The sequence below is a fragment of the Aphidius gifuensis genome, linkage group LG3 (genome assembly GCF_014905175.1).
Source record: "Aphidius gifuensis isolate YNYX2018 linkage group LG3, ASM1490517v1, whole genome shotgun sequence".
Classification (NCBI taxonomy): Eukaryota; Metazoa; Arthropoda; class Insecta; order Hymenoptera; family Braconidae; genus Aphidius; species Aphidius gifuensis.
In genome coordinates this window covers 15883402-15907863 of record NC_057790.1, presented here as the reverse complement: position 1 = coordinate 15907863, position 24462 = coordinate 15883402, and the positions used below count along the sequence as shown (strand labels likewise).

Sequence of the window (24462 nt, the reverse complement as noted above, 5' to 3'; positions counted from 1 at the left end):
TAAATTAATAATGACTAAAAAACAAAAAAAACAGCGTCAAAGAAATCATATAAGAGAAAAAAGATTAAAAAAAGGCTCGAAAATTTTAGAAAAACAACATAAACTTGAATTAAAAATGTCGTTTGAAAATCAACAAATAAATTATCACAAAGAAAAAAAAAGAAAAGAATATAAAAATAATAATAAAGATAAAAAATATTCATGTTCTATTGGGGATTCAAATTCACAATTTACGACCAAAAGGATATAAGAGGCCTCCTCTATGTAAATTAGAGAAAAAATTACTTGAATTTGAAGATGTAATTGTCGTTAGAGTCGATGAGTATAAAACAACACAAAATTGCAGTGTTTGTCAGAGCCAATTAATTGTCAGTACACATGGGCACAGGTATGCTTACTGTCCCATTGTGGTATAACATGGCATCGTGATATCAATGCAGATATCAATATTGGCAAAATTGGTACTGCTTATGCTGATATGAATAATTCGAGATGACATTGCTAATTATATTAATTTTGAAAGATCAACTAAAACAAGGTAATTTTCATTGAAAAAAAAAAAAATAATAATAAATAAATAATTAACTAATGTTTTTTGTTCTTAATTTTTTTTTTTTTTCAGAAAAAAATAATGCAGCCAATGGACATGAACAACCTAAAGTCGTCAATCAAAAGCAAACAACAGCACAACAATGGAAGAAGAAAAAAAAAAACAACTATTAGTCTTAGTTATTGAAATTTAAATATTATTATATGTACCTATATATTTTTTTTTTTTCAATTAATTAATTAATTATTAAAGGTCCTGTTTATAATATACAAATTATTCCAAATTAAGTATATTATAAACAAGTATATAAAAACTTTTTGTAAAAATACAATTTTTGCAGCGCGAGTAGCAGGGTCCCTTACTTTATTATAGTAATACCTTGACAAAATAACGTCTGTGACTCTGTATGGACTTGGTATAATATGGTATGATTGATTTAGTATAGATTTATTATCAGAAATTGGCAATTATTATTATTACATTAACAATACAAGTTTTTGTAAATATTATTATTATTAATAATTTAATTAATCATTGCAATTAATATTTCATAGTTAATAAATCTTTTTTTCTTTTTTTTTTGTTAATAAAGTTGTTTTTTTGTGCACATAATATAATAATTATTATCATTATTGAGATGATAAAAATATCACTTTGACATAATCCAGTTTTCACATCTTGAATTGATATTTTGTTTTTTTTTATTTGTTGTTTATTTTTTCACAATATGCACTTTTTATTATTCTATTAAATTTTTTTATAATTAATTAATTATTATTACTATACATATTATTATGTATATAATAATAATAATAATGAATCTTGTTGTACTTGTTTAATGTTATTTATTTATTTTTTCTAATTATTATATTGGTAAATTGATTGATATTGATTATTATTAATGAAATATTGATAGCAATTTACAGACAGTTTACGCTTACGTATTATTATTATTATCTATTTCTAAAAATTTATTAACAGTTAAATTTCATTTATCTTTTTTCGAAAAAAACACACCCTCTATTGCTTATAAAAACAAAGAAAAGAACACGTCATATTACAAAATCAACTCGCGTTCTTTTCATATAAAATATTTTTTTTTTTTTTAAACTGATGTGATACGTAGTCAGTATAGGAATAAGGCAATTATCACTCGAATCAATTAAAAAGAAAAAAAAAAAAATATAATAAAAACCAATAATTGACTGGGATAATAATAATTTATTTACTTTTTTTTCATTTTAAAGTATTACTTATTGATAAAAATGAATACTTTTTTATTTATTTATTTTTTTATTTTTGACTTTTATTTTAAAATCGGTATTAATACAAATATAAATACACCAATGTGTTCATGTAAAAATATTCCCATTAGTCAATTTTCACAAAAAACAGCTCCTGAAATATTTTTTAGAAAAAAAAAAACAAAAAGACTTGCTTTCCCAGCAATGGCACTATGAATCATTTTATTCAAGTCACTTTTTATTTTTGTAATTATTATTATCATTATTATTATTAGCAAAAAAAAAAGAAAAAAAAAGTGTAAATAATATCTTTATTGTTATCAATTTGTTTATAAGATATTACAAAAAAGGAAAAAAAATGAATAAAAGAAAAATAAAATAATTAATTAATCCGACGGCCATTTATCGGGAAGCAGCACGCCATTGACTCTGATAAAAAACTATGTTGTATGTACACTCCCGTATTTCCATCATACATAATAATATTATATTATATTAATAATTATTAATAATAATGATAATAATATTCTTAGTTTTTCAAATCATGTATGCATTCATTGCTTTCTCCGTTTTGTTTTTTAAATACATTATTATAATTATTGTTTATTAAAAAAAAAAAAAAAAAAAATTAAATATCAATTATCAATATTATTTTTGATTAGTTTTTGTTTATAATAGCGCATAATTTGATGGAATTTTAACACCAACAGCAATTGATTATTGTGAATGTGTTGTGCTTTAATATGCGAACAAAAACGCATATATATATTATATATCTTTTTGACTGTTATTTAACAGTTCCTAATTTATACTGTTATAATTATATTTTTTAAGAGTGATTACTGCGAGGACTTGAAGAAACACTGCTTCCTGCTTCTTGTGCTTTTTGTATGTAAATATTTAATAATTTTAATTTACCACCGTATAAATGTTGTTTATATGGTTCAAAGGCTTCATTACCAATAGCTGCATGAATTGCAACCATACAAAATACTGCTGCTTTACGGACAACACTCTCATTATTGTCATATGCAAGTAATAAAGTAGCCATTGTGTCATCTAAATGTGGCTGAAGAAAATCTTTGCCACAGTGTTCAACAACATTTTGTATCATTTTAATTGCTGCAACATTTTTTGGAAATGGTTCAGTTCTAATTGTTGTTAATGCTAAATGTATAACTTGTCCAGCTGGTAAAACTGTTGCTATCATTGCTGCACAATCTTCAGCAGCTTTTAATAATTGTAGTGGTTTTGTTGAATGTCCAGGTGTACCATGACCACGTCTTGGACTACCACTACTTGGATCATATGCATCTGGTTTATGTTCATTTAATACTTTTAATACTAATAATTCAGCATAATTTTGAAAACACTCAACAAGCTCACTACATTTTAACATTTCAATAATTGTTCTTAATACTTCAATTTCTAATATTTTATCATCTGATGTTAATAAATCAAGCATTGTTTTTAATAATTTTTTAAATTGTACTTTAACGAATTGTGCACCATCACCATTTTTAATATATACTTGAAATTCTTGTAATGTTGCACTTTTTGCTGCAGCATCATTATCTGATTGTAAAAATGTTAGTGTTCTTTCAAAAAATTCAGGTCCTGTTGGACAATTATCAGTACTATGAGGATCAAATCCATTATTTCGACGATCAGGTAATATTAAATCTCCAGCAATTGTATCACTTGATCCATTACCAACAACATTACCAACAGATCTTCCACGTTGTGTTGGTGATGATACTGATGATGATCTACCTGAATTACATACAGTTATACTTTCAATTCTTTCTTCAATATCAGCCATATTACTTATACCAGAATCTTTGGATGATGTTGCTGCTTCCATTCTTTCAAATCCATAATTTTGTATTTCGGCTGTTGTTTTACGTAATGATTTATAAACTTCTTCTGGATTAAGATGATCTTCATTATCATCATGTGATCTGTGTGGAAAACGTGAAAGTGGTTGATGACTTCTTGGTGTCATACCACCACTACTACTACCACCACTACCACCAATACCACTACCAATTGGTGAGCCTGGATTTGATGATGATGATGATGATTTTCGAAGATGATTTTGTAAAAGTACCATAGCAATATCTTGATAATATTTTGGAAGTTCATTGAGAATCATTGGAAATTGTGGTGGATTTAAATTATAAAGTGCAATTACAGAATCATGAGCATGACGACGTACATCTTGTGATTTAACATCACTTGTCCATTCAAGAAGACGTACAAGTGCTGTTTTACATGATGAATTTAATGCTGATGGATCAGCACCGTCAGTAATGTGTGTCAAAAAATTTAATGTTGCAACTTTAACACGAGAATTTGGTGTTTGTGTTGGATCAGTTATAAAACGCATTACAACTGGTAATAATTGATCACCATGAAAATAATCACGTACAATATCTAATGTTTTGTTGATTTTTGTTTGAATTGAACCAAGTAAATCAACACCAAGTTTGTTGAGTAATCTTGTGCACAATACGTACAGCCAATCAACTAAATCTTCATTATGAGTAATAATAAGTTCATTAAGAGTATCAATAAATAAACTAAATACTTTTGTTTGTGAATCCATAAACATTTTTGTAAATATATCTGTTACTTTTCGCAATTCCGTAGCAGTCAAGGTATTTCCATTGGAAAGAAAATGATGAAGATCAATTAGACCCTCTCTTCTATCGCCCCAGTGTTTTCGTCCACAACACTCAATTATATCTTTAATATCCTACATATAAAAAATCATTTATATGATTAAAAAAAAAAACAAAAAAAAAAATCAATTAAATACTTAATTATTATTATTATTGTTATTGTTATTATGAGTGTTGGTTAAAAAATAGTAAATTAGTTTAATGTGGTATATAATCCTACAATATTATTGAAGCAATAGATTAGAAACAGCTTAGCAAATAATATTAATTAGATAGCTGTTAATTGTTATTTTAAATAAAATGAAAAAGCTTTTTAAAAAAATACTACTAATCTTGCAACCACCACAATTTTCATGATGAAAATAAATAAATTAAACAAACCTTCCGACCAGGTGGTTCCCATGTGTCACGGTATAGTCTCTGCTGTGAGCCACTCCACGAGAATGACTGCGAATAGTAGTGGGTAGTAGTAGTATTTTTTTTGTTTTTAAATTTTTTTTAACGTCATAATAATATTATAATATTGATGAAAATAATAATAAATTAATAAAATTAATATAACGAGCCAAACATACAAAATATCAATGATAATAATAATAATTAAGCAGTAATAATATTATGATGACGATGATGTTGATGAATAAATATTTTTTTTTTTTATAATAATAAAATAATTTATTTAAATGCTTACGTCACTGGGTCGTCGAGCATCAATACTTCTTTCAGAGCAAAGACTACTGGTTTCACTGTCATCACTGTGATCACCTTTAGCTCCTCTTGGAGTTCTTGGTGGATGATCTGTACCATCAAAAGTAAGTGCATCAGCTAAAGCTGATTCAGCTTCTCGTGATTGTTGAAGCATTCTTTGAGCCATTACTGGTGGCTTTGGTGACATATACATATTTCTTCCTCTTTAATAAAAATAAAATAAATCATTTATAAATATGTTTTATTCAAAATTTTATAAATATTTTATTACTAACCTTATTTTGGCAGTTATACTACGATCCAATGAAAATCTTTGGGGACTTGGTTCTCGGCTATTATCTGTACTTCGCATACCTTGATTTGATAGTCGTCGAGTTCGTGAAGTGAATCCATCACCTTCACGATGATTATAAGTTGCATAACTGAGTCTTGATGATGGTGAACACGATCTACTACTTGGTTGTGATTGTGATACACCTGATACTTTGGTTTTTGTTCTTGGTGTTCTTTCAGGACTCATAACAGGTACTGTATCAAGTGGTTTAGCTGTACGAGGTGTTGTTGCTTTTGAACGACTTATGTTTGCATACAACATTCTTGAATGTGCTCTTCTGGCAGCACAAAGATCAATTGCACTATTTGATCTTAAACCAGGTGATGCACGTACAACAGCACTTGATGTTGGTCTTGCTGCTGGTGGTCGTAGAGGCATTCCAGGAATTTTTGAAGTCGGCAAACTACTCATACTACCACTATTACTTTGTGACATGAGAGTTCGTTTGCATGATGGATCCATTGAATTTAATAAAGCCTCTGCTTGCTCGGGAAAATGCTCTTTAAAAGTCCAGTATCCCTTTCTTGCAAAAACTCTGGCTTCTGAATCTGAATCAGCAATACTTTTTCCGATACCTTCTTGAAGTGTTTTAACATGTTTTTGTAGTATATTTACTGACCAATTTTGTAAAATTAAACTGAGATATTCACAAGCTGCTCGACGTATATCTTTACTTTTGCTTGATAATGACGTTGCAATTATAGGAATAAAACGTGGACTATGAGTATTCTGAAAAATTATACGCAAAGCAACTGCTCCAGATGTTGCAACAACCTATTAAAAATTGATGAATTAATTTTACTTTTAATAATATATTTGATACATAAATTGTTTAGATAATAACCTTGGCACTATTTTGTAAGAGATTTATTAATGATGCTAATAAGCCCTCAATAAAATTGGCACATTTGTTTTTAAATTGATCACTCAAAAAGGCGAGGGTTATACAGGCTTCTTTAACAACTTGCGATCGCAAATCTGTGCACGCACCGTCCATTGAATTTTGAATTGTTTTAAGTAATTCCATAAATGTTTCATGACTCGTTCCAACTGTCTTTATAATTCCTCTCAATTTTTTTAACTACAAATTGAATAAATTAAAATATTATTTTTATATATAGATGAATAAATTTAAGTTAATAAACTTACACTTTCAGTTCTTTGGTTCCAATCTTTCTTATCATCACCAATTGTTTCACGAATAATTTTCATCTGATCTTCTAAATCACGTGAAGAAAATATATTTACTATTGCAACATCATTGAATGCCGCCTCAAATGTTAGCTCATCAACAGCACCAGCTGGACCTATTTTTTTGATTTTTTTTAAATAAATAAATTATAATAATAACAAAGATAATTAAAATAAAAATGTTGATTGTTAAAAGTCATACCCATTGATGATGGTATGACTTTGGTACTCGGTCCAAATTGACTCTTTTTTTGAAGTACACTTTTCGTTCTCTTTAGTGGTACTGACTTTGCGACAAGCTGAAAGAAAATACCAATTAATTAATAAAAAAAATTCAAGTATTAGTTGATTTGTATATCTTTTTTTGTAAAAATACTTACAACTCGATCTGGCTCGTCGAATTCTCGTCCAACTGTGATAAAATTTAAAAATTATTTTAGATAAAATGAATATAAATAATAAAAGAAATAAAAATTATTAGTATATTTACCATCGTTGGACATTGCTGAAGGAAGAAGATCACCATCAGCTTTAACCTGTTCGAATCGTTCAATCAGTAGTTGTAATCTAATTGAGACAAAAAAAAAAAAGGTAGACAATAGAAATAATATGTCGTTATTATCAAGTAATCATGTTAAAAAAAATTAAACATACTTGGCTTGAGGAACGTTGTGTTTACGTTGGAGATCAGCTTTAAATCTTTCTCCAACATGTGTGTATATTTTGACTAGCGTATTAACAGCTGTCTCACGTACTTTTTCATTTGGATCGGATAATACTTTAACTAAACTTGGAATAACAGCTGAAAGTGCCATTTCATCTGCTCCATGTTCATCAAGTGTTGTTGTTAATAATATAAGTGCTTCTTCTCGTAATTTTGTATTTTTATGATTAAAAACTGGATGAAGTCGATCTAAAAGTTGTTGAGGTGTCATACTACCTCTTTCCATTATTTTAAGCAAAACAAGACGAGCTTTTTCACGTGTCACATCTTTACTATCACCTATTATTAAAATCAACAAATATTAATAATTAAAATATTTAATGAAAAATTTAATTAAACAACTAATTACAAACCTAATCGATCAATTGTTGGCTGTATAATTGTTGATATATAAGGTCTAAAATCAGATCCCATTCTATCAGCAATTTGAGTTAATATTTCAAGACCATTTTGAACAATCTGTAACATATTTTTATGTAAGTAAAATTTTATGTTTGATTAATACTCGTTTACAAGTAATACTATATCTCAGTCAATATTATTATTATTATTTTAAACTATATAGTTACGTAAAAAAATCATTGGTATAAACTACAAAAATAAGTCAGAAGGGATAAAAAAAAAATAATCATTTATTGGCAATTGAAGAAATGCTATTTTTCCAAGATGGTGTGAAAGTTTTTATTATTCCATCTTTGAAAATAACCAGAAAATCAAGTTTTTCTAATAAGGCAATGACCATTTATTGTTACACAATGTTTACGATTCACTTTTAATCATCAAAATATATATGTCAATAATGTATATTATTAATTATTTTTACAACTAAGATAATAAATACAATTACCTTGGCATTTCCATTGCTCAGCCATGGAATGACATTATCAATAAATAATCCAATGTCTTGACATTCAATACTATTATCTGAATTACCAAGATAACTTATTAGATTATTGCCAATTGTCATTTTTGTTTTGATGTCACTTGTTGACAATAAAGGCATAAAACCATCCATGTCTCGTGGATTATACGCCATGGTTGTTAAAAAAAATTTATCACCACCACCAACCACCCAAGTATTATTGTAGTATTTTAAATTTAAACCTAAACACAAAAAAAATGTATGTCTTAAATTAATGATGATAATTGTAAATTTTGAAAACAAAATAAAATTAAACAAATCTGACCTGGTGTACTCAATAAATATTTAAGCAAATATTGAATAATGCTGTTTATACCTATTATTTAATTATCATATGATAGAAAATGTTCGGAGGAGGTCATTCTCTGAAATCTGGCCACAACATGTTCCTCGTTATGGTAAACATTAAATTTTCCATTTGCATATATCATTCAGCAGTCAATAATAATTTTTTTTTCACCAATTTTATTATTATTCGAGGTTAGAAATTGTATTTGTCAAATATTCACTTTTTTTATTTTTATTGTTTATTATTAAAAACTAACTTTAGATTATTTATAAATATATATAACAATTTTTTAAACAACAGCTTAAATGACACTCGTTAAAAAAAAAATAAATATTATATATAAATCACTTAGTTATTACACATTTAGAAAAAAAAAAAATCCCAAAAATTTATAAGAATAAATATTAAATTTAGAAAGTATATTTAAAGTTAAAAAAAAAATTAACATAAAAAATTATTCAAGTTTATAATACCTATAAATATTGTCATACACTTCAATTAATAAGTTTTAATTGTTTTTTTTTTTTTTTTAAATTATAAAATTATAAACACAGATAATCTTGGGGTTTTTTTTTATTTTTTTTTTTTGGTTTAACTTATCTTCGAGCCAAACTTGCCGAAAGCACCGCCATTTTGATTGATCGGCAGAGAAAGTGTTCTCTCTCTCTCTGTCACTCCTTAAATTTCCTGAAATTTCCCTTGGAAAAAAAAAAAAATTGTTTTTGGCGCATGACACTGCGCAATGACAATTAAATTCATCCTAGGACCCCCCGGAGAAATTTCTTAAATCTTTTTTAAAATTTCGTCGAAAAAAAATCGCGTAGAAAAAATTTGGAGAAATGTTTCCATACATTTCCATAGTAAAATGAGATTTCTACAGTTAAAGATGTTTTCGAAAAGATTGGGTCTCTAGTCTTCTTGGATGTTTTATAAACAGAGTAGCTAAAAAGCCAAATTTATTCTACTTTTAAATCTTTGTTTTAATTATTTTTTGCAACAATTATTTTTGTTTTTTAAAATAAATAAATAATAACGATGTTATTGGACTAAGAAGACTTTATTTATTGCCTTGACAGAAAAACAACAGTACAAGTACCATCAGAAACATATATACAATATATTTCATACATATTCTTATTATTATGCGTGTACTTGCGTAACATTAAATGCCGCAAAGGTATGTTAATTTTTAAAATAAATATCAGTGTAAGAAAAATGCCTCATTGACTTGTGAATTATTTCAAGTGTGATTGTTAAATTAATAAAATTAAAAAACAAACTACATAAATAAATAAAAAAACTTAACAAGACAAAATAAAATTTAAAAAATAATAACAAAAAAAAAAAGAAAATATTTGGTTTTTAAAATGATCTAGTTTTAGACCATTTCACGATTGAATGTATAAATTATTTAAAACTAATTTTGAATTTAATAAGTCTATTAAATGCAGCTGCTTATATTGATCTAACAAATAACAAGTAGATATTTACAACTTTTATCTCTATAACAATAAATTAATAATGGAGACTAAAATGATAAACTCTTAATTCAAGTTATTTATGAATCTTCAAGAGTTCAAATAAGCTGCAATTGACTATGTATTTTTAATATTATCTAATTATGAATTTCACGAACCATTAATAATAATAATAATAATTAGCAAATAAATGTAAAATTATTGTGGAATACTGCTAGTTTTGTTGTTGCAATTGATGAAAAAGTGGACATATTTCAACAAGTGGAGTTCCAAGAACTTCTTGGCAAACTTGATTAACATCTGGTTCCATCATCAATGATGCAATTTGATCTTCAGACAGCATATCACCACTAAATTGTTTTAAAATATATTTAATTAAAAAATGTTTAATATTTTTCATTAATTAATCAATTTATTACCTAGCTAAAGAATCACAATCGGAAGTTTCATCATCAGCATTTAGATAGCTCATTGATTTATCGAGTAAAGTACTTGGTGCTTTTTTTCCTCTAAAATCAACTTTTTCAAATGTTTTAACTGGTGAATCAGGATTATCTGAGGCTTTTGGCTCACTAGATCTTCGTTCAGCTAAACTTGATATGTTCAGCATCATCATGCCTTGATTAAGTAAGTCTTTTACACGTTCACTAGTTGTTCCTCCATTCCACAATGTATCAAGAGACTTTCGTCTACTAGAATTACCTGAAAAATTATTTGAATAAAAATTAAAATTGTCATTATTTAAAAAAAATAATTATCTTACATGAACTGGTTTCATCAGAAGAATTTCCTGTGATCCAGCTTGTTAAATTACGATCAAGCTTTCGACGACTTTTCATTGATGAATTTTTTGTACTTTCTGGTTTATCAAAATAATTACTGATGCCAGTTTTAGTCAATGACAATGGCTTAACATATTTTTTACATGTTGCAATATGATTTTCTTCATTTTCAGGTACATTTACTGAATCTGGACTCAATTCATTGTAAGGAATTGAGTCTTCTTCATCGGAATTAAAACCATTTTTTTCACAATCATTTTCACTTGGACTTGTCAATTTTATTTCAGCCCATTCTTCTACATTTATTTGTTCAATAGACTCATCAATTCCATTTTCTTTATTTATACACAATTCATCCTTTTTATTTTTACACTGCGTATTTTTATTTATAGTTTTTTCTTGACAACTTTTGTCCCATGACGACGATGATGATGATGAAGAAGAAGAAATAACATTTCTTGATTTATCACGCTTTATGTATTTTCGGGGTTCAGTTGATGATAGATTGAAACTATTTGTACCAAAACTGTAGTTTGATGTTAGATCAATCTACAATATAACCAAGCATTGATTTCAAATTATAAAATAAGTCTTTTATGTTATTGTTTTCAGTTGCGGGTATACCCCGTAAAGTTATAATAAATTACCTTTGATGTATTCGATACGGCCGTTTTTGGACTCAATTTATCAGGAAGCTCTGGATATTTATCACTGAGATAATCAACACTATCAGCAGAACCAGTTTCACTTGATTCTGGTGTTATTGGAGCATTTTCTTGTTGACCTGTTGATTCGTTGGTAGTGCTACCATCATATCTTCTAGTCTAAATAAGAAAAAATATTTCCACGTTATTAAACATAAAGAATTTCATCTATTTATTTGAAAAAAAAATATTATTAATAGTATTATTTTACACACCTGATGAATTTCATCACTTATTTTTTCTAAATTTCTTAAAGCTTCAGCATATGTCATCTTTGCTTCTGCTACAGCTCTTTCCAATACACTTACTCTATTTCTTTGGTTTTCTAACATTTGATGAAATTGTGCTTTTGATTCGTAATACGGCCTTGAATATAAATTAATTATTTACAAATATTGTCAATAAAATTTTTTAAGTTAAATAATATAAGCAAAAACGTTGATAAAAGCAAAAATTGAAGTAAATAATTAGCTTTTTATTATATTTATAACATAGTAAAAAATTATGCATTCAAAATAAAAATTTTCTACAAAATCTACTTACAAAAATAGCAAGTTGTGTCTATAAACTGTACTGTTTATAAGAAGCAAGTTGCGACGTGCATCCATACTGTCATTGAACATATAAATTAAAAATTTTGCATAAACATCCTAGATGTTACAAAAAAATATAAAAACAAATATATTCAAGTAAACTAAAACAATAAATAAGAAAAACGATCTGTAGTTATTTTTTTCAAATTATCAATTGAGTATTGTAATCGAAAAAAATATGATAAATAATTAAAATAATAGTTTTCGAAAAAATCATGCTAATAAATACAAAATTTATTTGTCATGATTTTGGTTGATTGTTGTGATAAAATAAATTAAATTTCATTACCATTCAGGTCATAAGTTAATCAGTATTTAACATAATAATTCACAGAAATAATAGAAATATAAATAGCAATCATGCCAAAGCCATGCACTGAGGTATTTTTTAACTTTTTTTTTTTCAATAAAACAAAATGTTCATTCCAATAACGAAAATAATAGTAAAAAAGTATATGGAAATGGTGTTTTTCTTAATGCAAGAAAAATAGTTTGAGAAATACCTCGATTTAGCAATAGCACGTTTAAGTTCAGATTGAAGAATCTTAACATTGTGTTCAGCACTGTGAAAAACAGCTGTCAAATGTCTGTGTTGAGTTTCAGAAAGTACTCGCTCATTTTCAGATTCATTGACACGTTCAGTTGCATGATTTAGCATCTCCTGATTATTATATAAATATAATTTATCTTATATATTATAATTATAAGCTGAAACTTACCTGCCATGCATGATCAAAACATCTTCCCTCCATCCTTAGTCCCTCTTCAGCTAAATAAACCATTTCTTTAGCTGCAGTATGTTGACTATTTGCTCTTTCAAAACGTATTGCTGCTTTTTGTGCTTCTTTTAGTGCCTAAATCGATTTATTATTTTAATTAATAAGAAAAAATAAAATATTTTTCTCTTTTTATATTAATTGATTTGGATACCTCTTTTGCTTTGAAACGTGCATCATAATATGGCTTTGATTTTTCTATACAAGCACCTAATTTTTTACTTAAATTTTCCATTGTTATTGTTGATTCACATAACATCTGGCGGAAGGTCAGTCTTGCTTCCTAAAAACACAATTGTATTAGCTACAATTTTATTATGTATTTAAATATACCTATTATATTTATTTAATATGCTCACGTCTAAATCAACTTCCAATTTATTGATACCGTCTGTTGCAGTATTAAGTCGTTCAAGTTCAATCTGTTATAAAATTAAAATTATAATATATCAATTATGATTTTTTATGTATATTTTTATTGCTATCAATAATAAAAACAATAAGCTGTCAAATTTGACAGGTGTGACACCAACCTGCACCCTGGGATCAACAACATCATCATCAATTTTATCATTTTCTTTGGCAGCTTCTTTTTCCTCGGGTTCACACATATTTTTTCAACTATGGTACAAATTTATTATAGATAAGTTTTATCTATAATAAATAAACTAATTAGTTATATAGGTATTAGGTACTAGGTAGAGTACATAAGTGATAACAGAAAACCCCTTGGTAATATGACGAGAGAAGGATCTCTGAGTGCGCACGCGCCGAGAAAAATTAGGGATTTTTTATATTTCACCAGAGAAAAACGACTCCAAGGAGGTAATTTCAGGTAATTTATTTTTAAATCTATGTAATTTTTCTAGCAGTACCTAGCTATTAGAGATTTGCTATTCAATTAAAAATATTTGTATATTTAAACACTAACCAAGTTTTTGAATGAAGTACTTGGCTCAAGTCTGTTTTTATCGGTTTTTATACCCCCCCCCCCCCAAAAAAAAAACTAGTTGCTTCTGGTAATAGGTGCTTTCTTTTGTGTATTTATTTTTTTTCCTGTTTATTTTCACGCATGCGCAATTGAATGCGCAATCAGCAAAAAGTCAGATTGCAACAGCGTAGGGCATGCGGGGGGACGTTCCAAAAATCACTCGGAAACCCGGACCGGCGCAGTAGATGAAAAAATATAGAGATAAAATAAACTTAAAAGTAACTAGAGGTTACTGTAGATATTGTAAGCAACAAAAACAGCCATATTGCATATGCCATTTACTTTTGTTACTTATTACAGTTGTGAAAAGTATTTTTTATAATTATTATTAATAATTAAACAATAATAATTTATTGTTTTGTGCCTATAAAAATACATGAACAAAAAATCATGTCTACCACAACAAAATATCAAAAATTTTCTATGATCACAATCTTGACCTTCCGAGTTTCCGAGTGATTTTTGGAACGTCCCCCAAGGCTGGATCAGCCATGTTTCAATTTTTATTTTTTAAGCAAGAAGACTAGAAATACAGCCCCCGTATTCAGAGGTTGTTCTCATTAGGGCGTTTTTTTTCCGATGGTGGCGCTTGTGAAGCTTTTCTATGTAAAATCTATATAAAAAGTTCACAAGCGCCATCGAAAACCTATGGCTATCCTCTGAACTCCTGAAGTGCAGGAAGGACGAACTTGCCTCAAAAAACCGTATACGGTCGCCGCATAATTGAGGGGCGCTAGTAGTAACACGGTAACGTGCGCGACTTGTATCGCTTTTTTTTTACAATGCGCACAATACAAACATACTCTGACAAACACTAATAGAGCATTATACACATGATGTTTGTTAGAGTATGTTTGTATTACGCATTATAAAAAGCGATACAAGTCGCACACATTTAAATATTACTACAACCCTCAATTTTGCTTTGACTCATATAGCGATACGGTTTTTATATACAGGCGAGATAGGGAGTAAGTCCTCCTGTATTTCTAGTCTCCTTGTTTTTAAGAATTATTTGTTCGACGCCACTGTTCTCTCATCAAGTTTGCATGACAGGCGCATGTACATGATCATGCGCATTAAAGTGAAAAAAAATAAATACACAAAAGAAAGCACCTAATAGGTGCGTTCTTTCGTCAATTTTTTATTGACGCATCATGACCGCGCATTTGCGGAAAAGCTGAAAAAGCACGTAAGTTTTTAATTGTTTTTAAGTGTGAGTAACGCACACATGGGTGCATTCCTTTAATAAAAAATTTTTTTTCGTTTTGCAATTTCGCCCTGTAATACCGGCCAAAATTTCATAGGAAAAAGCTGTTTCTTGTAATGGCAGTACTGACACATGACATTATTATTTTTGGCTACGAATTATTAGATGAATAACTGTTCAATGTTTATATCAAACTGAAATAAATAGAAAATTGAGTTGTTGTGATTGTTTGTTATTGTCACATAGGTCGTACGACACATTATCGTAAACTGTAAAGTCTGGAATATGGCATAGAAAATTTTATCACTTTTGTCGTTGTTTCTGTTTCTAGTTTTTAGTCGGTCTTACAGGGCAAAATTGCAGAGCGAAAGAAAATTTTTTTTTAAAGGAATGCACCCCTTACGTTAGGTGCTTTCTTTTGTAGGTGCTTTCTTTTGGGAGTTTATTTTTTTTCACTTTAATGCACATGATCACGCACGTGCGTATGGCATGCAAAATTGAGGAGAGAGCAGTGGCGTCGAAACGAATAAGTCTTAAAAAATAAGAATTATAACATGGCTGATCCAACTCTTTATGTCCTACGCTGTTGCAATCTGACTTTTTGCCGACTGCGCATTTAACTGCGCATGCGCGAAAATAAACAGGAAAAAAAATAAATACCCAAAAGAAAGCACCTTGTGTATTTCTTTTTTTTTCACTTCAATGCGCATGATCATGCACATGCGCATATTATGCAAACATGAGGAGAGAACAGTGGCGTCGAACAAATAATTCTTAAAAAATAAAAATTGAAACATGGCTGATCCAGCCCCTCATGTCCTACGCTAGGTGATTTCTTTTGTGTATTTGTTTTTTTTCACTTAAATGCGCATGAACATGCACATGCGCATATTATGCAAACATGAGAAGAGAACAGTAGGTGCTTTCTTTTGTGTATTTATTTTTTTTCACTTTCATGCGCATGATCATGCACATGCGCCTGATCATGCACATGCGCCTGTTATGCAAACTTGTTGAGAGAACAGTAGCGTCGAACAAATAATTTTTTAAAAATAAGAATTAAAACATGGCTGATCTAGCCCCTCATATCCTACACTGTTGCAAACTGACTTTTTGCTGACTGCGCATTCAATTGCGCATGCGCGAAAATAAACAGGAAAAAAAATAAACACCCAAAAGAAAGCACCTAATGATTTTTGGAACGTCCCTCTATATTTTATGTGTATGATCAGGCGCATTAAAGTGAAAAAAAATAAATACACAAAATACAATACACCTTTTGAAACTTTAGGTGCTTTCTTTTGGGTGTTTATTTTGTTTCACTTCAATGCGCATGATCATGCACATGCGTATGTCATGCAAAATTGAGAAGAGAGCAGTAGCGTCGAAACAAATAATTCTTCAAAAATAAGAATTAAAACATGGCTGATCCAGCTCCTTATGTCCTACGCTGTTGCAAAAAAATTGAAGAAAGAACGCACCTAATATCTTCTTTGTTGCTCGATAATTAAATTAAATGATTTAACTCAACGTATGCACAAACTAATTATCATCTAATTAATTTGAATTATTGTTTTAGTCTCTGACTCAGCTCTAGTTTTTTGTTTTCATTTTTTACATAGTTATTTACATGATGTAAGATATGTATATTATTTATTTTGAGAGAGAGAGAAACAGTGAATGATGACACAATAACATGGCAGCAGTAATAAAAGGTCTCAAAAACAGCCAATAATTAAATATAATTTTGATAAGTTATTATTTTTTTCTTGACTCGTTTTTAATTTATTATTTCAAAATAATTAATTGAATAAACTTACTAGTTTATTTAGTTTCTTGATATATATTTTGTTTTTTAATAACTTATATAGACACTGGTGTAATCTGGAGTAGACTTTTTGATCACCGGCCATTTGTTCATGGTGAAATATCATACTTTGTTCGTGAATTTGAGGTGGGTTAAAATGAAAAAAAATAATAAATGAAATTAATTTTGACACTAAAAATATGGTGAAATAAAATTACAATGTATTCATGTTGTGCCTTGGTGGATCAATATACCTAACTGATTAATTTTTGATTATTATTTTAATGTTGACAGGAAAAACGAGGAGATAGAGAAGTCGAGAGATTATTTAAAATCCTGGAATATTCATCGGAATTAGATCAAAGTCAAATTGACAGAGCAGAACAACTTGGAGACTGTTATTTACCAAGTCTCAAGGCTAATACTGATGTTGCACTGAGTATGTGCGAGAGAATTTTAGAAAGAGAAAATAAATTTGACAGTGTAAGTTTCAATCATTATGTAATAAAAATTTATTTAACCAATTTATTACTTTAAATATTTATTTATTAGGATATTGAATTAGCTGATAAACGTGAAACAAGAAAAACAGTGGGAACAATTTATGAATCATATGAGTGAAAAATGTCGTCAAGTTGATGAGACATTTACTGAAAAAGAAGAAAAATTAACTGAATTTTATATTGATCTGGAGAAAAAACTCCAGAATTAAATCCAAAGAAATAAATCATAAATATACAAGAGGAAAAGAAAAATAGAAAATATGCCAGTTGAACAAATTGAAGAACCATCCATAAAATATGAAGTAACTTCAAAGTTCATTAATTTTGTAAAAAAAAATGTTAAATTAAATGATTTACCAGAAAGCATTAAAGCTTTTATAAAATCAAATGATAAAATATTAGTTATAAAACTTGGTGATATTAATTGGATGGATGGTTATTTAAAAAATTATCGTGATAAATCAAATGATAAAGTATATCTTCATGAATTATTATCGGGTGGTCGTTTAATTTTACCAGAGCCAAAAGTAACACCAAGAAATCCAATATTAGAAGCAAGAGTCCAAAAATTACAGGCACAACAAGACGCCAGAGACTACGAGGCAATGACCAAAGGTGTTGATTCACATAGGAAAAATCTACCAGAAGATACACTTGCATATCAAAGTAATATTTTTTATTATTAAAATAACACAAGCATTCTTTTTTCTATCCAATAATTAATTTGTTGTTTTTGTTTTATAATTATTTACAGTGAAGGAAATCAATCGACATTTAATTGCTGTTGCGCAATTTATATTTTCTGTAATAGCTGGTTTTCTATTTGGCTATATTGGAATTGAATATGGCATTGGACCACAAGATTTTGGATTTAAATTATTATTAGGAATAATATGTGCACTTATTGTTGCACTTGCTGAAATTTATTTTTTGGCTAAAAAACTCAATGAGGAACATTCAGTACCACTTAGACCAGCAATTTACACTAAACCTCATCAAGAATAAAATTATTAAAAGCATTTATCAGATATATTTACTTTAAATTAACAAAAAAAAAAACAAAAATGGGTTATCTATTTTGTAGAAAAAAAAGTATATTTATCAATTAATTATAACAAGTTAAACTTGAAATGAAAAATAATAAATGTAATGTTCAGTATTCGCTACTTTCTTTATTGTAAATAAATAAATATAGTATTACTGAATTTTTACATTCCATAAATACAAAATTATAAAAAATACTTGTTATCAATTATTTCAATATTAGACCTTATAAAAATAATTTTTTTTTATTTTTCATCGTCACTGGAATCACTTTGATCTGATGATGGTGTTTTACCATTTTCAGCATTGGTATCACTATCAGAATTATCAGCATCAACTTTAACAGATTCAGAGCCAGATGTTGATTCACTGTCAGACTGACTATCTGAGTCTGAATCTGATGAACTCTCTGATGAACTTGAACGAAGTGATGCTTCTTTTTCAGCCATTATTTCTTTAAATTGTCGAACAGTTATTTTTCTTGGCATTATTTCTTTAAGAAATTCTAGAGTCTCATTTGTTTGTACAACTTCTGCTAAATGTTTATAATCAAGACTTTGACATTTGTTTGCTTCTGTATGAGCATCTTCAGCCAAGTAATGAATAAACATTTCCTGAATAAAATTAAATGTAAAGTTAATCATAAAATAAGTAACAATGATTAAACATTATTTAAATTACATGATAGATATATTTTCTAAAATCTTACTGTTGCTTTTGTTACAAGAAAAAGACCATCTTGAGCAATTGAATCAACGTGAGGTGAACTCTTCATAATTGTTTTGACTCTTGACATGGGTAAACGAAGTTCCTTCAATTTTGGTGTTGTTGGTTGTGATGCCATGTTGATTTTGTTATTTTATTAACTGTTTATTGTTTTCTAAAAAACGTAGACAAAACAGTAATTAAAAATTAAAACATTTAATAAATAGAATAACAAAATTGTATATTTTTAAAAATAGTTTACCACTTCAACTGGATTATTCGAAATAATGTTTATAGTTGGCACGTTATTTATATTTTTATTTTGACTTTGATAAACACATTTAAACTATATTTTATAAATTGTATAAATATTCATAAATTTTTAGAGGTAATCGGGACGGAATGTACACCTAAGAGATAATTATTTTTTGATTAAATGTATAAGTTATTAATTACTTAATTTTAACACTATTTTTTTGAATGTTTGTTAATTTTGGTTAGTTTTTTTTTCTTTATTTTTTAATTTAATGTTTTTGTTAGTTTGGTAATGTCATCTTGGTGTCATCTTGGTACAAAAATGTATGAGTCGATAAAGTGATAAAATATATGAGTCGATAAAGTAGAAGCAGAAGTTTTTTGTGAAAACACACTATATATATAAATTAAAAAAATTTCACACGGAATTCGCATGCAGAAAAAATTCAAACTAAGTTGATCGTAAAAAGGCTGAAAGTTCTTCAACAAAAAGTTTAATAATCCGAACTACAACAACAACAATAAACACTAATAAATAAATAACAAGATTACTACCATGAAAATTTACCGTAGAAAAACAAACAGGTAATCATTAGTAAAATAACAGTATTTTCAGTAAAATGATGTGTGTCATCTTTTTTTTTTTAATAATCAATTCTGAATGCGTTTCAAGCAATCTCGTATATTATATACCTGCAAGGTTATCGGTCAGTTATCATCTCTTTTTCAACGTAATCGATTGGAAAATATGCAATTCAACAATATGCGGAGAAAATCAGAAAAATTCGGAGGAAATCGGATCAATACGGAGAATATCGGAGGAAATCCGAGAAAATCGGAGAAAAACAAAAAAATATCATAGAAAATCGGAGAAATCATTTTCACCAGGAAGTGCAGCATCATTTAGAGAAAGATTTTCAAGAAAGTACTGACGATGTATGGTCCAACATGCTCCAGATCAGGCGTAATAGAATCTTTGTTTCAATAATAATAAATAATATTAGAAAAAAAAAATCATAAAGATTGTAAAAATTATATTAATTTGTATTATTATTATTTTCATCTTGTTGAAGATTAAATGATGATTTATTTTTGTATACCTTGAACTTATGTCATTTTACAATATGATTGAAATAAGACGTGTGTTGAACATATGTCTTTGTGCAATGAGGACAATGTAATGGGATTCTGTCATCATTACTTAGCTCGTCATAATGTTCCCGTTCATGGCGATGAATAGTTTTTTCATCCATCATTTGCTTAAAACATATTGAGCAGGTATTGTCACGTTCGTGGAATGCAAAGTGCTCTTTTTGTTCTGTCAAATTAATTGATAATGTACTATAAAAACACTTAACTGTTTTAATCGGAGAATCTTAAGTTGATGCTCAAGGCACCGAATAATCTGAAAAATAAATATAAAAATAAATATACAACAAGTTTGTTTTAATTTTTTTTCTCGATTGTGGATTTGCTACTAGAGGCTGTAGGATTTGGTACTTGGGACATCGGTGAAACTGTGCTCGGTTTCGTCTCTTAAATCTGGCCCCACAGCTTTTTTTCACAAATCCACTAAGATTTACAGGTGTTATTTTGATATGACTTCAAATGCACTGTTAAATTATATTTTTTAATGTTCATGTTCATGGAGATGGATATTTTCTTCATCATCCATTTTTTTGAAACACAATGAACAGTTGCCATGAATAGCGTGCTCGGCCCAGTGTGATTGGCGTGTTTCCAAGACGATTAGTTTTGTGCAATAAAAACTTTTATATTTTTTAAGCATGAGTGAATTGCGAAAAACGACGGGATTTTGTAAATTTGGAGTCACAGTAGCCCAAGTAGAAACTAATGTCAATTTGACGTCAATTTTAGACTTCAAACTTCAAAGACATCAATTGACATTATTTTCTACCTCGGAGCAGTCGAACTATTATCAGTTGATACTCAAGGTAAATAACCCGGGGAAGAATCCCGCAGATACCCGATTTGATAATATCTGTGAACACATCCCTGGTGGAAATAATTTCTCCGGAAATCCTCCGTAAAATTCCGGAAGCACTTTGTAAAATTCCGGAAGCGATCCGTTTAACTCCGGAATCACTCCGTAAAACCAAAAAAACTATAATAGAATGAGCATATATCAGCTTATTCTAATTCCATCAAACTTAGGCTAATTATATGGGATCAAAAAATTATTATAAATCTTGTTTAAAACAATTAAAAGAAAAAAAAAAATAATTCTTGAGGGAGTACCTCCATTGATTAGTTTTCTTACAATTTTCCTAATTTTTGGATATATAAATCTTGAAATTCCCCTGCATCTAACCTAGGTAGGAAGTGACGACGAGCACAAGCCTGGGACAAGCCTGATTACCCGGCTCTCGGGCCTGTGTCGGGCCTGAGACACAAGCCTGTGTCAAGTCTGGAATGTTCACGATGTATTTGCTGGTGTCGGACTAGTGTATCGGGCTTGACACAGGCTTGTGTTCCCAGGCTCGACACAGTCTTGTGTTCCCAGGCTTGACACAGTCTTGTGTTCCCAGGCTTGACACCGGCTTGCAAAAAAAATTATAAAAAAATATAAATAAACAATTATTATTAATTTATTAATTTGACATTGTTATTTTTTACGCGATACAATTTGAATTAACGATGATTATATGAACGAAAATAAACGGCGTAACGGGGGATCAATCCTAGGTCTCTCACGTGGAACTCCAATGCTCTATCAAGTCGACCACGGGGGATTCATGAAAGAGTCAGTCAAAATTTTTTATATGAATGAATTTATTCGAGAGTCAATACACAGTCCTTGTAAAAGCCTGGCACGATAGTCAAAACCTAATAATTTTTATTTAAAATGTCTATTTACAATTTATAGATCTAATTAATTAATTTTTTTTTTTTAATTGAATATATGCACAAGTCAAGTCCCATGTGAGGCTTGGTAAAACGGGCTTGACACAAGGCTCGTGTGAGGCCGGGGAAAACAAAAAAAACAGGCTTGACACCGGCTTGAATTATCGACCGTTTTCCCGAATCCATTTACCCGAATTACCACTTTCCCGGCGGACAATTTCCCGAATACCGAATTCCCGAATCCATTTTCCCGAATTCTATTTTCCCGAAGGGTATACTTCCCGAAATAAACTTGATTTTTATATAATTTTTTATGTTTATTTATTATTAATTTAAAGATTAACATTGTATGCAATTGTTCGCAAAAATTCTAATAATTTTCTTTCTTCTTTGTATGATCCGTAATTCAAAGTGACTGATCGTATTCGATTCTTAAAGTCTATCCATTTTTTTTTTGGTTTAAAAAAATCGTTTTCATTTGTACTGGATCAAAAATAGTTATAGCTCGTGCAGAACACTCTTTTCCACGTAATTTTCGACAATCCCAGTAAGTTTTTGCTGTTGTAGGTTTGCGAGATCGTAAATAAATGAAGCCATTGGAAAAATAATTTAGTTTCACCCAAAAGAATTAACTCAGAATTTTCCATGATTGAATTAACCAAAATTTAAAATGTTTAATAAAAAAATAAAATTATTGATTTGTTTATGAAATAAAAAAAAAGAATGTTTAAAAAAGTTTATAATGAATTTGTTTATAAAAAAAAAAAAAAAGAATGTTCAGAAAGTTTATAATATTTTATTGGGGAAAAAAGTCATTCGGGAAAAACGATCGGGAATATGGAATTCGGGAAAATGACCGTGAATCGTGAGGCCGGTTAAAAACAACGGGGATAGTCTTGTGTCAAGCCTGTGTTAACGAGGCTCGTGTGAGGCCGGGGAAAACAAAAAAAACAGGCTTGACACCGGCTTGAAATATCGAGGCCTGTGTGAAGCCGGTTAAAAACAACGGGGATAGTCTTGTGTCAAGCCTGTGTTAACGAGGCTCGTGTGAGGCCGGGGAAAACAAAAAACACAGGCTTGACACCGGCTTGAATTATTGAGGCCTGTGTGAGGCCGGTTTAAGACAACGGGGACAGTCTTGTGTCAAGCCTGTGTCAACAAGGCTCGTGTGAGGCCGGGGAAAACAAAAAACACAGGCTTGACACCAGCTTGAATTATTGAGGCCTGTGTGAGGCCGGTTTAAGACAACGGGGACAGTCTTGTGTCAAGCCTGTGTTAACGAGGCTCGTGTGAGGCCGGGGAAAACTATGGGCACAAGCTTGTGTCAAGCCTGTGCTCCCCAGGCTCGATACACGACCCTCGCACAAGCTTGGCACAGTTGTTCAAGCCCGAGAACTCCTACCTGGGAATGATCTTAGTTTTGTAATCATGAACAATCTAGTATTAGAGATAATTGAGTCTAAATAGGTGAACTTTTTACGTGGTTTAACATTGCAGGTATAGGATTTTTTTTTTATTTTTTTATATTTTTAGTTCTAACAAAAAAACGGTTCTTACAAATTTGATAAAAAATTAATATGTCAAAATTAATATAATTTAGAAAATTTTGAAAAAAAAATTAAACGCTTGAATTTTCTAGAATTAGAGATATTGTTAATTGAAGTTTGCAAAATTTATTAATATTTGACATGAACGTGAGATTGAGTGGCAATGATGCGTCGCGCGCAGCTTTACACCTATCACACACATTCATATACATACATCCTGATAAAAATAAACTTATCTATGGAAATAAATTGAAATTTTTTTAAATCAAATTTTCTTAATATTTCTAAACACATTAATTATTTTAACGAATTTATTTTCAATATTTCTAACCGTTTATTTAAAATCAAATTCGACAGCTGTCACAACAACAATCATCATATATGATGTATACATTTGCACACACACAAGTATATATTTAAACGGTCTTGGCTGTGGTTGGCTGGGAATCTGGGATTGGTACAGTATTAGGCAAAAACTTTAAACCACAATATAGACTTTTTGTTTCAATCATTACTACGCTGTGAACGAAAATTTCTATTCCGATTCTCGCGGAGG

At 29.1% G+C, this 24462-nt stretch overlaps 5 protein-coding genes across 8 annotated transcripts; 2 read left to right on the top strand and 3 right to left on the bottom strand.

The window, feature by feature from the left end:
* Positions 1 to 1424: 1424 nt before the first annotated feature.
* On the bottom strand, positions 1425 to 9255 carry LOC122852065 (CLIP-associating protein 1-like). 3 transcript variants are annotated; one of them, XM_044151632.1, is made up of 13 exons: positions 8623 to 8947; positions 8283 to 8539; positions 7789 to 7894; positions 7366 to 7714; positions 7202 to 7278; positions 7092 to 7123; positions 6914 to 7010; positions 6670 to 6827; positions 6365 to 6601; positions 5462 to 6294; positions 5170 to 5389; positions 4860 to 4925; positions 1425 to 4552 (listed from the first exon to the last, which is right to left on the bottom strand). In XM_044151632.1, exons 2-13 carry the CDS (start codon positions 8469 to 8471, stop codon positions 2624 to 2626), a joined length of 4293 nt encoding a protein of 1430 aa, XP_044007567.1. In that variant the 5' UTR covers positions 8472 to 8539; positions 8623 to 8947; the 3' UTR covers positions 1425 to 2623. The 3 variants fall into 3 exon arrangements, with proteins under 3 accessions (XP_044007567.1, XP_044007568.1, XP_044007569.1); XM_044151633.1 differs by having other exon boundaries at positions 8674 to 8947; XM_044151634.1 differs by lacking the exon at positions 4860 to 4925 and having other exon boundaries at positions 8623 to 9255.
* A 432-nt stretch (positions 9256 to 9687) lies between these two features.
* Positions 9688 to 13733, bottom strand: LOC122852079 (SH3 domain-binding protein 5-like). Of its 2 annotated transcripts, XM_044151657.1 has the most exons (11): positions 13513 to 13733; positions 13339 to 13401; positions 13134 to 13262; positions 12923 to 13057; positions 12707 to 12864; positions 12154 to 12219; positions 11826 to 11976; positions 11554 to 11730; positions 10888 to 11455; positions 10544 to 10826; positions 9688 to 10474 (listed from the first exon to the last, which is right to left on the bottom strand). In XM_044151657.1, the coding sequence occupies exons 1-11, from the start codon at positions 13588 to 13590 to the stop codon at positions 10339 to 10341; spliced, it is 1944 nt and encodes a 647-aa protein (XP_044007592.1). In that variant the 5' UTR covers positions 13591 to 13733; the 3' UTR covers positions 9688 to 10338. The 2 variants fall into 2 exon arrangements, with proteins under 2 accessions (XP_044007592.1, XP_044007593.1); XM_044151658.1 differs by lacking the exon at positions 12154 to 12219 and having other exon boundaries at positions 13513 to 13710.
* A 3134-nt stretch (positions 13734 to 16867) lies between these two features.
* On the top strand, positions 16868 to 17699 carry LOC122852131 (biogenesis of lysosome-related organelles complex 1 subunit 5-like). The gene is given in 5 exon segments (XM_044151746.1): positions 16868 to 16895; positions 17052 to 17134; positions 17282 to 17470; positions 17540 to 17574; positions 17576 to 17699. Coding segments are annotated over 5 exon segments (450 nt in total). The 5' UTR covers positions 16868 to 16876.
* A 51-nt stretch (positions 17700 to 17750) lies between these two features.
* On the top strand, positions 17751 to 18729 carry LOC122852125 (transmembrane protein 199-like). The gene is made up of 2 exons (XM_044151739.1): positions 17751 to 18156; positions 18245 to 18729. The coding sequence occupies exons 1-2, from the start codon at positions 17751 to 17753 to the stop codon at positions 18493 to 18495; spliced, it is 657 nt and encodes a 218-aa protein (XP_044007674.1). The 3' UTR covers positions 18496 to 18729.
* On the bottom strand, positions 18719 to 19752 carry LOC122852129 (chromatin accessibility complex 16kD protein-like). Its single transcript, XM_044151744.1, has 3 exons — positions 19502 to 19752; positions 19244 to 19414; positions 18719 to 19148 (listed from the first exon to the last, which is right to left on the bottom strand). The coding sequence occupies exons 2-3, from the start codon at positions 19376 to 19378 to the stop codon at positions 18780 to 18782; spliced, it is 504 nt and encodes a 167-aa protein (XP_044007679.1). The 5' UTR covers positions 19379 to 19414; positions 19502 to 19752; the 3' UTR covers positions 18719 to 18779.
* Between the last annotated feature and the right edge of the window lie 4710 nt (positions 19753 to 24462).